Here is a 15,241-nt window from a genome sequence, read left to right as displayed (position 1 = left end):
GATTTCAGTCCCTCAGCAATGCAGTATTTAGGTGAGTCGTCAAATGATCAAGCCCAATTTTATAGACATTTGGTCATTAAGTGAATCACATGGTCATTAAGTGAATCCAGTGTTCCATCTTAACACTGCTTGTCGGAAGTTAACTGGGAAGGTCACAAATTGCGATCACATGACCACAGGACACAGCAACCGTCATAAAGGTGAGCCAGTTGCCACAGTGGGATGGAACCCATTCAAGTGGCTCCTTTGATTGTGTGTTGTTGCCAGGGGTTATTGTTTTTTATTCTTTTATATTGGGTTTTTATTGTTTGTAAGCTGCCCAGAGTCACTGAGAGTGAGTGGGCGGCCATAATTCTCCTAAATAAATAAGTGCCCAAGTTGCAACTGTGTGACCGCTGAAGTGGTGCAATGGTCGCAACTTCAAGAACAGGTCATAAAGTCACTCCTTTCAGCATGTTGTAACTCTGAACCATCTTTAAACAAATGGTTGCAAGCAGGGCTTTTTTTTTTGTCATAGAACCCATTGGAATGGAGTTCCGGCACCTTTTTTCAACAGATTTTCCAGAGTTGCGTTCTTTTCCCATTGTTTCCCTTCCTACCCTCGTTTGCTTTTGAAAATGCCCCGCGGGGTCCCCTCTGGCGCTCTCCGCCTCCTCTAGGACAGGGCTTTTCAACTGTTGGTATGCGTACCACCAGTAGTACTTTAGCACCTGGCTGGTGGTACACGAGCTCTAGCTAATTGTAGTGGGGGAGGGAAGCAGTTAAAGCGGAGCCGCACAGACCTGGAGGAGATCAGCTGAAACTGCAGAGCTTGGCAGAATCCCCAGGATCTGCACACATGGCAACATGGTAATTGGAGCTTCCAGTGCACCCGGAAGAGAAAAGGAGGAGAAGAGCGGAGAGAAGGTATAAAAGGGGCAGACCGAGAAGAGGCCTTTCTTACCGAATCAGTGAGGAGAGACAGAGCGAGTGGCCTGTTTTCGGAGGAACAGAGAGCGAGCAGCCTGTTTTCGGAGGAAGGGTGAGTGAGCAAGTGGCGTATTTTGGGGGAAAGGGCGAGCAAGCGAGCGGTGTGTTTAGCAAGCACATTTTCAGGTGAAGGTTGAGTTAGCGAGTGGCGTGTTTAGTAAGCATGTGTTTTCAGACAAAGGTTGAATTAGCAAGCAAGTGAGCTAGGCACGAGCCCAGGAGCACAGCTACAGCTGATCCTGGCGCTTCTGCTAAGTTAGCAACCAGCATGTTTTCCAGCGAAGCGCAAGCGAGCTGGGAAGGAGCCCAGGATCGGCGTGTGCAGCTACAGCCGATCAACTGTAAAACCACATTTCTGGAATTCGGGTTAGTTTGGGGTAAATATTAAGGCAGCCACAGTTTATTTTCCAAATCTGGATGAAGGAAGTTTAGAAAGCTTCAAATGGGCGGGCCTCCTAGTTTGGGCTAATCTGAATTCATTTTTGAAGTTAGTTAGAGATCTTTGATAGGTAATCCCTACACAGAAACCCAGAAGCTAAACCCGCCTTTTGTTTTTGATCTCTGTCAATGTGCTCTGACTCACTGAAGGTGTTTACGGGTGTCAATTATTCAACCATGTTGTATAGCAGTTTGAAGCATTTATGTTTTCAATTTACAGCTCTGGATATTTAGGGAATCTCCTGGAGCAGATTTGGGGGTGCACAGCCAAGAACCACAAAGGAAAAAAATGTACAATGAGGGAGAAGTACAGAAGAAATGCAGTTCTATTCAATAGTACAAAAATGAGTAATCCAAATTAAAACTATCAGTTCTACCCTTTTATTCAGAACAGAAGAGTGATTTTACCAGCAATCTGTACTTGCTATTAATTTCTTCTCTACCTGTTATAATTGAAGGTAAGTGTTTCTGACAGAACAATACTTCTTAGAAATCTAAATATTGCTTCTCAGAGTACTCAGTGTTTCAGAAGCTGCCTGAAAAAGAATATTTAACATGGAATGGATTCTGAAACAGGCACAGGGAATTTGTTCATGGACCACCGTTAACATTGTTAGGTCAAGTATGTGCAGCTAAATAAAAAGTCTGGCAAGTCAGGAGGCATACACATTTTTGCAATAAAAGTAAACATACAGGCAGTTCAGCAAAACTGTTAAAGATGCTCCATTTCAATAATCTGGTCCTGGGGTAATGAAGTGTGGTGTCCAAATGCAGGAAACTAATTTACTATGACATTTTTAAATTTAGTAGATCGGTAAAATTTGCCTTGCAGTGGCAAGGAGGTGAACCTAAAGGAGTCTGAGACCATTTTTCCCCCCTCACAACTGGACAACTCACGACCCCTTGGGTCATAGTTTCAGAGATATTTCCTTCCCATATTTCTCAATGCCTTCAACAAAGGCAGAGCTTGTAATATACCTGGAAAGTTCTTAAAAAATTCAGCGAGATATTCGGAGATGTATCTGCTTTGAAGAAAAGCCCATGTTGAACTATACAACACAAACATCAGCACAGGAAATGTTTTATGACATTATGTATGATGTCACAAATTGCTTCATGAACATTTTTATCCTACAAAATGTTTTATATACAATTTGCCAAATTTCAATTCCATTGGGAGTCGTGGGTCCCAGATTTTGGACACATTCTGTAAGCTAGCCCAACTGAAGTATCTTGGTTCAAAACTGTTGCCCCAACATGGATCATTTTGCCCAGTTAAAGGTTATTTGAACGAGTGTTTTAGTAGTATGTAGATAGATGAAGGAAAAGCAATAAAATGGCTGAGGTCAGGAGTATCTGTAGGGGATGATCTAAAAAATCAAGATGGTGGCCACAATGATGTAATCAATCCATCTTGACTTTTTGAATCATCCCCTGAGGATAACCTGGCTGAGATGCAGCAATGGCTTTGCCTGAAGATGACAATAAATGGATGGAAGAATCCTTCAGATGGCCATCCTAGGACTATAGAAAAAATCAACCACACAATGGAAATGATGTATAAGGTGTTTGGAATTGAAAACATTCAAGCTATTCCATTTTAAAACATGTTATTTAGTTTGTATTTATTTTAACTACTTCAAACATTATACTCTCTCCCCTTATTTTCTCCATATAGGGAAAGATGTGAGAATTGGGTAAAGAGAGGGTAAATAGTCCAAAGTCTCCAGATGGATTCCGTGTCTATGGGATAACTAGAACTTACAATCTCCTGTTTCTAGTTTCTAGTGTTAGACAACACAAAATGTTTCTAGTCCACACCTTAATCAGTATGTCAAAGTAGTTTTCAATTTTAATTTTAAATTTGAAACAGGTGATCCAACTTCGTTGGCAGCATTCCAACATGGTCCCAACCATATCAACTGTCTTCTGATCTTGAAAGTTTTGAGCTTGAGACATTTGCAATATGGACAGACAATACTGAAACATTTACGGTGAAGTCTGAACAACGCTTTCTGACTTTGAAATGTTTCAGTACCAAAGCACTTTAGATATCTCTACTGTGTGGCTATTTCACTGTTATTTAGGGCATCAAGAAAGTGTAAATCCAAAATACCTGGAAAGTACAAAATTTGGCAAGGATAACATTTAATATTAGGAAACAGTAACATTTATTCCTATGCTACGCAACATTTGATCTCATGAATTTCACTCTCCTCCATTACCTGTGGGGTCTCGAAAAGTCAGGGAGACCTCAAGCTATTAATTGTGAAGCAAAATAATCTTAAGTTTCGTTCCTTGACTTACAACCATTCATTTAGTGACTGTTTGAAGTTACAATGACACTGAAAAAAGTGACTTATTGCTAATTTTTACATGACTGTTGTAGCATCTCTACAGTCATGTGATTAAAATTTGGGTGCTTGACAACTGGCACTGTCCCGGGGTCATGGGATCCCCATTTGTAACCTTCCAGCCAGCTTCCAACAAGCAAAGTCAACGCGGGGGAGCCAAATTTGCTTAATGGCCACAGGATTCACTTAACAACTGCAGTGATTTGCTTAACAACTTTGGCAAAAATGATCATAAAATGAGACAAAATTTCACTTAAAAACAGCCTTGCTTGACAATGGAAATTATGGGTTCATAGCCGAGGACCACTGTACAAGTTCTATTTACCACTTTCAAAACTCTCACCCTAAAAAGACTCTAAATATTTATTATTATAATAAATCTGCAGATGATCCAAGAATATTTGTCAGTGAGAGAGCACTGTTGGAGGAATTGCACAGTAGGATTTCACACGGCAGTATATAATTCTGCTTAAAGACGAAGCTTCAACAAACACCAAAACTCCTTTGTCTTCGTGACTGCAACTGTGACAATCTCCCCCCTAGCATTAAACATCTACAGGGAGTGGGATGTTTGTGTGCTTCCTGATTTGTTGGCCAATCCACACACAATAAACCATCTTGCCAAGAATGAAAATATATAAACAATCCACATCAAATTATGTTAGGGATAATTAGTTGCTTAAAAGAACATGTTTTCTGTCAAACGCTTGTAATCACTTGGGTGCCAATTGGCTAGCATTCTACTTACCTAAACACAGAAATCAGCTGGGTGGCAAGCTCACCTCCTGGCCTTGCTTGGCAGCCTTCTACCAAGTACTGCAGTATCTCCGTAGAGAGTTTTTTAACTGGAAGAGACAAATTGCATTGAGCCTCTGAATAGCTACATCAAAAAGAGCTCTAGGAAGTTTATGGAATGATTGGGGCTGGAGAAGGGACTGTTTTTGGCACTGTGATTCTGAGTGATTCAAGCCTAATGAATGTAAAAGGTTTCAAGGAAAGGTGCCTGATGATGTAATGGAATAAATGACCACTAAACGCTTGGAGACCAAGTTTATATAGTAATCTTTTAAGGCCTATGGTGTCAATGCTGCTAACATTGGATGTTCTTGCTTTGACAACATATGAAGATGCAGCCTTTTTCTTTCCTGTGCTTTACTCATAATAACAATAACAATACCAATAATAATAATAATAATAATAATAAAGTTGGAAGGGACCTTGGAGGTCATCTAGTCCAACCCCCTGCTCAGGCAGGAAACCCTATACCATTTCGGACAAATGGCTTAGAATTAGATGATGCTGTGAGAGGAGGCGGAATGTGGTGGGAGTTAGTTAGACATAACAATATTGTACTAGTGTGTGAATTCAGAGCTTGAAATAAGAGATGATAAGAACTGGTGGGTTAGAGATCAGGAGGGAAAGCCTGCAATTTAAACTAATTTTTATGATTTATGACTGTTAATTGGAGGAGGGAATTGTGCTTTGATGCTATATGCTCAGGGGAGGGGAATTCAGATTTCGGCTTCAACCATGTACGTGCTGATGCCATGCAACTTGAATAAAGATTCTTTAAGGTAAACAATGCCTCGAATTTCTTTGAAGAGTTTCATCTGTCGGAACCATGACATATGGAACTATAGAGAAAGTCCAGCTCCTTCGAGATATATTTCTCTTAATTTTGCTCTATAAAATCTTGAAAGGGCACATGCTAAATGTGTCAGCTTAGAAGGTCTGTTCAGGCCTCATCTTTCTCATTAGCAATAGCAATAGCATTTAGGCTTATATACTGTACCATTCCATAATACTTTACAACACTCTCTGAGCGGTTTAAAATGTCAGCATTACTTGCATATTTCCCCCAACAATCTGGGTCTTCATTTTACTGACCTCAGAAGAATGGAAGGCTGAGTCAACCTTGAGCCTCATCAGGATTGAACTTGAGGCTATGGACAGAGTTTGCCTGCAATACTGCAGTTTAACCACTGTGCCACATTAACCTTAGACAAACCATTATCTCTCACCTTTGTTTTACCCAATAAACTAAATAGTTGAAATGGTAAACTAAAGTACTTTGAATTTTAAAAATACTCTCAAACTCAAGAGTTGTTACCACTAATATAATATGAATATTCCAGAGGCATAACAATTAAATCATTGCAACCACAGAAGAGACCAAACAATTCTCTTTCTAGAGGGAATCTTGATTAGCAACTTAATTCAGGGTCTGGATTCAGCAGTGGCTGAAGTGCTGCTACCCCAACTTTATGGCCTCCTATATTCTGTTAAAAGTTGTTCTAAAGAGCATTTTATTCAATGAGGTCCTTTTTTCTTTTCTGCATATAAAAGCAGTTCCAAGCAAAGCAGCCAACCCTCATGAACTGAAAGTTTGGAACGTGAGGTTCTACATGACATCCAATTTGAGCTCAAGATAGATTTCACAGATGTCAAACTTGCTTGTGGAGGAAAAGTAGTAGTACAGGTAGTCCTCGCATAACAATCCTAATTAGGACAGGAATTTCCGTCACTAAGCAAAATAGACAAAATATCACATGACTCTGCTGCTTAGTGACAGCAATTCCGATAGCCCCAGTTGTTAGACAGGGACCATGGCACTGTTAGAAGACCTCATGTTTCTTCTGCCTGTGGAAAATGCTAGCTTCTCTTCTTTCCTACCTAGCCGGGCCAGTGAGCCCCCTTTGGTAGATGAGGTTCTGCCACCCTGGCTGCATATATCCTGGACTCGTGCAGAAGAAGGAAGAAGACAACGAATGTCAGCCAGGAGTGGCAAGGGTAAGTGGCCGTGGAGTGCAGGATGGCCAAAAGCAGATATGAAGGGGAGTCAAGCAGGTGGGGGGAACTGAAATGCACACCGTGGTTGTAAATGTGGGCCCGCTGACAAATGCCCAATTCTTGATCATATAACCACACTGTAACTTCAAGGACTAGTTATAAATTCCGTTCGTTTATTCCTATTACAGCTTCAAATGGTCATTAAGGGAGGACTATTTGTGCCTCCTTGAGCGCCAGTTAGCTGTCACTAATCAACACAGCAACCCAATAGGTGTTTGTCCTATTTGTCCTTGCATATCTCTTACATAGCTAGAAAGCTTTTCATTATATGTCAGTGCAAAACCTATTCCTTCTCAAGTTAATTCTGTATCTAGGGTTGTAAATTAAGCATTTGGGATTTAAGAAATAAATGCCAGAATCCTTATCAATTTAGGTCTGATTATAGTGATGATCAAATGATACCAGTGGCTGATTCAAGACATTAACTATCTACTACAGATGTAAGACCACTGGCTTGCATGCAAGCTCCCAAGTCTATTGTCAGACTGGAAAATCTTCTTTATATTCACAACCATCAGTATACATCAGTGGTGGCGAACCTATGGCATGGGTGCCAGAGGCGGCACTCAGGCGGCACGCGCGCCGTCGCCCCAGTCCTAGGCCTTCAGCTGGGTTTTATAAAACCTTTTCGCTTTAGGCCTCCGCTGCCGTGTGCAAAAAAAAAAAGGTTCAATCAATCAGTCAATTTCAACTTCTCGCGGGAAAAAAAAAGATCTTGCAAAGTTGGAATTGATTGATTGATTGAACTTTTTAGTCCCACCCAGTCTGCCGTTACCACCGCAGCTACGCCCACCCGATGGGCCACACCCACCCGGCACCCGACGATGCATAAGTGGGTTTTGGGTTACAGTTTGGGCACTCGGTCTCTAAAAGGTTCGCCATCACTGGTATACATTATCCTTGTTCAATTGAAGCCTGTGACCTGTTTCTTATACTTTCTGATATTCTACTGCACCATACATAGACAACAAAGGAAGCCCCTAAGCTTACCTTGTGGCTCATTAACCAATACGAGGCACTTTAACACAGAAGGCAGCAATGTCTCAACATCCCATATCTCAATGCTTTTGGTCCTTTGCAGTGCTTCAAGAGTGAAAGCTAAAACTGATCCTAGGCGAGAAGGAGGGGCGTTACCTTTGAACTGTAGATAATTTTCACTGGAAGGAAATAAAAAGGGATCAGTCTCTCTCTACCATTCTTTAGGACAAGGAATGAGAATTAACATGTTTGTATATTCTTCGGTTATATTTTCACCCAAATAAGTTTACATATACACAGTGCGTTCTGATGGAATTAAACCCATCCAGTTATTTTTCAGCTAAAAAGTTCTGATCATCCCCCCACCCAATATCATGCTTGTGTTGCTTTCAAAGTAAAAGACACCAAAGCTTTTTCTCCACCAATTTAGCTATTAAAAAAATTTAAATACCAACAGTTGATTTTATTTTTCTGGACACTACCTGATGACTTGGACAGAGGTCTTGTGTAGATGTGCGGCTTCTGGAGTGGCAGCCGAACTGCACAATGCCAGCAAGAGGGGATGATGTCCTGCTCGAGATGACTGAAGAAGAAAGCGCCCCAAATACTGGCGAATCACATCCCGTAGCAATTGGTTCAAATAGGCACTCTGAGTTTGAGACTGGCAATGGCAACAAATAAAGGACAAGCCCTACAGAAGGGGGAGGGGGAAGGGAAGGAAAAAAACAACAACCACACTTTGTCACATTCAGATTGTAAATGCAAAACATCACTATCCCCCGCAGGACGTCAAATGGGTCTTCTGAAAGTAAAATATGCTGCAAATGGTGAGAATTGCTGAGAGCATCACTACCCCAAAGTGTCTTAAATTTCCAAACATTATCAAGTGGGTGTTTATTTCTTAAAATGTACAAAAAGAGGTAGTTTTTTTTTTTAAAAAACCCCACAAAACCAAGAACTTACTTGCTATCTCTGCATTTACTATCCAGAGCTTGGTTGTTTCCATTTGTTTTGCCCCATTATCTACGGCAGTGGTGGCGAACCTATGGCACGGGTGCCAGTGGTGGCACTCGGAGCCCTCTCTGTGGGCACACATGCTGTTGCCCCAGCCTTGCCTCCCCCTGCAACCCCCTCCTCACCAGCAGGCCCCTGGAGGAGAGTCACCCCCGAGCGTGGCCCACGCGGAGCAGCGCAGCTAAGGACAGGGCAGCCAGGCAGCGTAGACAAAACTCTGCCCTCACGCCCCATCGCGCACACTTGATGCTGTGCGGCGCTGGGCTGCCTGGGCGATCTGCGGCAGGCCCTGGAGGCGGTGAGTGGCCCTGCGGCCAGGCGGGGTGGGAGCAGGGCAGGGGGTGGAACAGGGGCGGGGCCAGTTTTTGGGCACTCGGTCTCTAAAAGGTTCGCCATCACTGATCTAGGGCCCAGAATCTTTTTCTAGAGACAGACAGGAGGGTTGCCATAAAGATAGCAATGATCTATTAACTTAGGTCATGTGACCCAGATGAGGAAGAGGATCTCTCTTGTGACTGAGGGTGAGGAATCTGAAGTATCTTCTGATTGTTTTGCTCCGTTCCTTTATATTTTTGATCACGTATAGGTGGGCAAAGATTTTATTTTTTATTCATTTGCATCCTGCCTTTATTATTTTTACAAATAACTCCAGGCAGCGTACACATTCGACACAATTTCCTCCTCCTGTTTTCCCCACAACAACCCTGTGAGGTGAAAAAAAAAAAGAGAAAGGAGGAGAGAAAGAAAAAAAAGAGTGACTGGCCCAAAGTCACAATCGTCTTGTTAAGCCCCTTAATAAGAATTATTGAACAATCTTTTTTATTGTAAATAGAATGTTAATGTTACATCCTATTACAAGTCACAATCGTCTTGTGAGGTCCCTTAATGGGAATTATTGAACAATTTTTTAATTGTAAATAGAATGTTAGTATTATATTACTGATAGAATACTGCTATTAATAAAATAATGAATATTGGCATTCATATTCTTGATTTAATGGTATGTTCTATTTAATTTTTTGATATATTTTAAATGAATGGCAGTTGAGGTAATGAAATGTTTTTATATACAGTAATTTATTTTTCTGTACTATATTGTAAGTATAGTCTATTTTCTTGGAAATATATACTATACAAATAAAATCAGCCAGTAATATGATCTCAGACTATTTCAGCTTTGTAGTGGTTAAAGCGCTGACCAAAAACCAGGAGACTGAGTTCTAGCCCCACTGTAAGCATGGGAACTTGACTGGGTGACTTTGGGCCAGCCACTCTTTCTTAGTCCAACCCACCTTAAATGGTTGCTGTGGGGAAAATAGGAAGAAAAGGTACCATGCATGTTTTCCCCTTTGAGTTACCTACAAAAATAATAATAAAGGCAGGATAAAAAGCTAATCAATCAGCCAATCAATCAGTTTCAAAGATTCATTACGTGACTCCAATTTTTTTTAACAAAAAGAAATATTCAAAATACATAAAATTACACCTATTATATATAAAATGAAGGAATATATTCCATAATAAAAGGGGAGAACATTGATTTTTCTCTTCCTCCGCTTTTGCTCCTTCAAGAGCAGACTGCCCAAAAAGAATTTTTGCTGCTTGCCACATGATCTTGCAATCCCTGTCTTCAAGTAAATAGCTTATAAAAGTTAAGCTATGGAGATCGTGTACTAAAGGGGCTATCATGATATTAAGATGTTGTTATAGAAAAGTGGAAAATTGTGGAACCAAGTTTTAATCATATTTGCTCCTTATGGGCAGAGTCCTACTGAGTGTTCTTATGAATCATCATGAATATCCATGAGAATTGCTGAAGGGAAGATGTTAAGATCTTCAAGGAAGAACACCCTGTTACTTGGGAGAGTAAAATGTCTGATACATCATACCACCTGGAAACTATGAAGCTAAGTTTCAACTACTATTCTTGAAGACTTCTACCTCACTCTTCCTGCATGTCCATATTAGGGGAAGTCTTTATTTCAGCCTCTTTAGTGTACTTGTAGGTCACCAGCCTCTGGGAGAAAGCTCAGAAAGCTTATCAGTTGTCAGGATGCACATAAAGAATCTATCAGCGTTAAAGGGGCTAGGCCAGGGGTGTCAAACTGATGGCCCATGGGCCGGACGGGTCATCTGGAAGCCACGCCCACCCCATTGCTGGCAATGGCAAAACCGTCCCGATACGTTGCGCGACATCATGTGACGTCGCGAGTTTGACATGTCTGGGCTAGGCCTTGTTATATTAAAAAACAAAAAAAACAGCATTAATCAAAATGTTAAATATCTTCACTGAGGCCCTAGGTCAGGGGTGGGGAACCTTGGCTCTTTTATGACTTGTGGACTTCAACTCCCAGAATTCCTGCTGGCTCAGGAATTCTGGCAGTTGAAGTCCACAAGTCATAAAAGAGCCAAGGTTCCCCACCCCTGACCTAGGTGTTCTGTAAACAACATGCCACATTTGAAATGCAATCCAGCACTTGAAACACTTGAGACTTGATCTGAATGGTCTTAAGTAGACTGTCTTTTTTCCTCCCAAACCAAATTCTACTTTATAGAGAAGTTGGTCCAGGGGTTTAGCCACAAAATACCTGATAGCAGCTTGGATAAACTGGAATCCCTTTGTGTTCTGAAATGTTCCTTGAGCTTTCTGGCTCCATATAATTACCAGATGAGTAGAAAAACATCCTTAGATACCACCTGCTTGAACTTCTACCTGTTAATGATCCAGGTTAGGCTTCCAAGTCTGTTTAGGTATACTTAATTTTATTGATGTCTAATTTCAGGTGTTACTCTCTACAGATAAAGATTGGTGTGCCCCCTTTAACCCATGGTGGCACTGATTGAATCAGTGCATAATCTAGGTATAGCAGCATTATCATGTGCCCATCTGTAACATTTGGCTGGTGAAATTTTATTTTAGTTAAAAGATTGACAATGCAAAAATTAAGTAGCCATGGGACAACTTACAAATAAATTATACAATTTATTATACAATCATATAAATGTTCCAAACAGTTTTAAATGTACTATTGTTTAGCCATTAATAAAAAATGCCTAGCTAAAATGAACAATGGGGCTTACATTTTGCATATTTGACCAAAAATTCAATTATGTAATTCAATCGTGCAGGAATAACTGGCATAAACTTTGTTTGCATAATTCATAAAAGAACTAAGCTGAACTTAAAATAAAATAAAGTCTTCTTTTGGGACACTAGTTGTTGAAGATCACTTATCCATGGTTAAAAATACTTTTTTCTAACCTTGCTTCTGTCCAATAATTTTATGTTTTAAGTTTAGTATTTGGAATTAATATTTAAACCCCTCAAATTAAAAAAGGAAAAGAAATGTCGGGAAACCTTTTGTGAAGGACCCCAATATCTTACAGCTTATTTTAAAAACTATGAGTGCTTTGGAATATTCATTTCTTATTTTATGTGAAATGTATACTTGTTTTAGGTAAAGTAAATAATTTTCTGTTCATGACTTTTTCTTTGTTCTGTGCATTTTTTCCTCCTCTCTGCCTAAACAGATTTTGTTGAAAATGCGTTCAAAGATTAACAGGAACAGGAGTAAATCATGAGCCTCTTACCATATGGAGTTATTATTGGAGAATTCATGAAGAATCTTATATTGAATTCATACTAGCAAAATGATCAAGAGACAATTAGTATGTTATCAGCAGAAGAAAGTTCTACCACTGCCACTGCCATCAAGGAGTGCTGATTTCCAGGGCGGCCAAAGTGTGTATGTGTGGGGGAGTTGAAGCACCTTAGCAGTTGTCAGTGTGCATAGGCTGCCAGGTTCCCAAATTTTGATCATGTGACAGTGGAGGGGGGTATTGCAATGGATGTAACTTCAGGGACTGCACATTACCTATCGTACGTTCAGCATCATTGTAACTTCCAATAGTCACTGAACAAATGGTGATTATGTGAAGAACATCTGTAATCAGTGAATTATAAATAAGCTATCATTTGCTTCACAAGTGCAGTTTTCATTTTTTAAATTACGTAAGGGAGAGAAATGTGCCTAGGCCAGGCATTTGAACAAGTACCAAATACTTTTGAGATAAGTAAAATCAAGAACTGAGCAACCTGTAATCATCCCAAATCTTACCGTAGTCATGAGTTTACCTACGTATGCATATACCAGTGGTGGCGAACCTATGGCACACGTGCCAGAGGCGGCACTCAGAGCCCTCTCTGTGGGCACGTGCGCCATGCCCCGGGCATGGCAACCATCCCTCTTCAACCAGCCGCCCGCTAACTCGCCGAGGTCCCACATGGCCAGATGCATCCCAGCACCCATGCGCTCGCTGGCCTCTGTGTGCAGGGGCCGATGGTGTCGGGCAGCAGCTGCCCCGGCCCCTGCCTCACCTTGCCCTGTGACAATGGCACTCCCACTCTGCCTCGCCTTGCCTCCTCACCCCGCAAGACGAGCCTCCTGCCCACCGCCCCACCTGCCAGAGACCCCCTGGATGTCCCCCAACCCTGCCCGGCCCCCACAGGTGTCCCTCCCCAAGAGCAACATCGAGGTGATCAAGCCCACCTTGGCCACACCCACCCAATCTGCCATGACCACCACGGCCACGCCCATCCAGTGGGCCACGCCCACCTGGCACCTGGAGATAAATAAGTGGGTTTTGGGTTGCAATTTGGGCACTCGGTCTCTAAAAGGTTCGCCATCACTGGCATATACTCATCAATACTTATATTACTCAAACACACACATACTGTAGATTTTTTTTAGCCCAACTTTATTACTTTTATAAGTAATTCAAGGCGGCAAACATACATAACCCTCCTTCCTCCTCCTAATTTCTCCACAACAGCCCTGTGAGATGGGCTTGGGCTGAGAGACAGTGATTAATAATAATAATAATAATAATAATAATAATAATAATAATAATAATAATAATAATAATAATGATGTTGGAAGGGACCTTTGAGGTCAGCAAGTCTAACTCCCTGCTCAGGTAGGTAACCCTATACCATTTCGGACAAATAGCTGTCCAGTCTCTTCTTAAAAACTTCCAGTGTTGGAGCATTCACCACTTCTGGAGGCAGGTTGTTCCACTGGTTAATTTGCCCAAGGTCACCTAAGGCAGGATCAGAACTCAGTCTCCTGATTCCTAGGCCAGCACCTTAACCACTATATCAAAGTGGTGCTTCTCTCTCTCTCTCTCTCTCTCTCTCTCTCTCTCTCTCTCTCTCTCTCTCTGTGTCCCTCTGTGTGTGTGTTTTCATACGAACATAGTATAGAGAGATACAGAGAAACCAGCATACCTGAAGGAAAAATGGGAGATTCTCACGAATGGCAGCCAACATCACTGCAGGCAGTCCTTTATCCTGCTGAAGCACAGCATGGGGCAAAAGCAAGCAATCTATAATACGGAACAAGAGGGGCTGTGCTTTGGAAGTAGCCAATATGGCTGCCCAGGATTTCACAAGGCATCCTGTTGAAAGAAAACCAAGAAAACCAAAAGTCAAAATTGCAAAAGGAGAGAGGAAGCATGAGCAAACCTTTCTGCCGGATTCCATTTCTGCCGGTAACTATAGCAACCAAATAGTCGCATTTCCATGTATCCCGCTTAACAATCCCAGGGATGGTGAACGTCCAATTTGTACAGTGAACTAAGAATGAGAGTTGTGAACTTTGGACTGAAGCCAGATACGTCAAGGAAGAGTACACTCAAGGAAATAATGCTAATGTATGCCACTTTTGTACTTTATATTTACTATTTGGTATGATCATTTCTAATGTCAATTACTCTGCCTTTTGATTTTCATCAAAAGCAGTAACGTAGTTGGCTAATAAATGAACAAATAAATGTAAAGCAAAGCAAATGTTATGAATGCACAAAACATTCAGCAATATATTTTGAATCCCCCTTCACTTCCCTAAATAGGAAATATCACTAGGAAAAAGGATAGTCTTGCTTCAAATAAACAGAAACCTCACAGAATGACAGAGCCTGTATTAGAACAGAATGCGTGACCCAATTTTATTTCTCAGTAACTTTTTAAGTCTGTACAGGAAAATGAATCAACTCTTTCAGCGTACCTAACTAAACTACTCCCCTACTTGAAAAATAAACATTGGCAATTTTTGCAGCTAAGTGTGTGCCCATCATGCCATAATGTGATCTTTCCAAACAAGCAAGAAATCTATAGTTTCTCACTGATTTCTAGAAGGAACAGACAGGAAGCTCATATGAACTAGGCTGGCAGAAGAGAAAAGGGGATGACTAGTGAACTACGTTGAAGTAGGCAGCTGTGGAGCTGCTGAAGTTTTTAACCTGTCCAGATGAACCCCAGCCAAGCCTGTCATTCTAAGTGAATGTGGTCTGGAGAAGAAGGGAAGAAGGATGGGAGGGAGCATTATGATGTGGGATATTAACCAAAAAGGGGGGGAGGGAAAGAAATCATCCCCCCAAAAAATCATGTTCCAAAAAGGAATAAGATGCTATGTTGCCAAGCCGAAGAAGAATAGCTAACTAAGTCTAACTAATATATTTCCTTAAAAGCAGAGAGGACATAGAAATTGCCACATACTTACCAGCTAGAAGCAGAATTTTTACTTTCAAAAAAGGGTCAATAATATGGTTTACTTAGCTATACTAAAGGAGCTGGTCAT

At 41.2% G+C, this 15,241-nt stretch overlaps 1 protein-coding gene across 1 annotated transcript in view; it reads right to left on the bottom strand.

The window, feature by feature from the left end:
* MMS22L (MMS22 like, DNA repair protein) overlaps positions 1-15,241 on the bottom strand; it is a 73,526-nt gene that overhangs the window by 2,982 nt on the left and 55,303 nt on the right. Inside the window, exons 19-22 of the mRNA XM_015817740.2 lie at positions 13,891-14,060; positions 8,072-8,280; positions 7,602-7,768; positions 4,510-4,606 (exon numbers count right to left, since the gene is read on the bottom strand). Coding sequence (XP_015673226.1) covers positions 4,510-4,606; positions 7,602-7,768; positions 8,072-8,280; positions 13,891-14,060 — 643 coding nt within the window. The remainder of the gene's footprint in view (positions 1-4,509; positions 4,607-7,601; positions 7,769-8,071; positions 8,281-13,890; positions 14,061-15,241) is intronic.

The sequence above is a fragment of the Protobothrops mucrosquamatus genome, unplaced genomic scaffold, assembly GCF_001527695.2.
Source record: "Protobothrops mucrosquamatus isolate PMUCROS unplaced genomic scaffold, P.Mucros_1.0 scaffold632, whole genome shotgun sequence".
Lineage (NCBI taxonomy): Eukaryota > Metazoa > Chordata > Lepidosauria > Squamata > Viperidae > Protobothrops > Protobothrops mucrosquamatus.
Note: the sequence above shows the minus strand (reverse complement) of the source record. Positions and strands in the feature narration are given on the sequence as shown.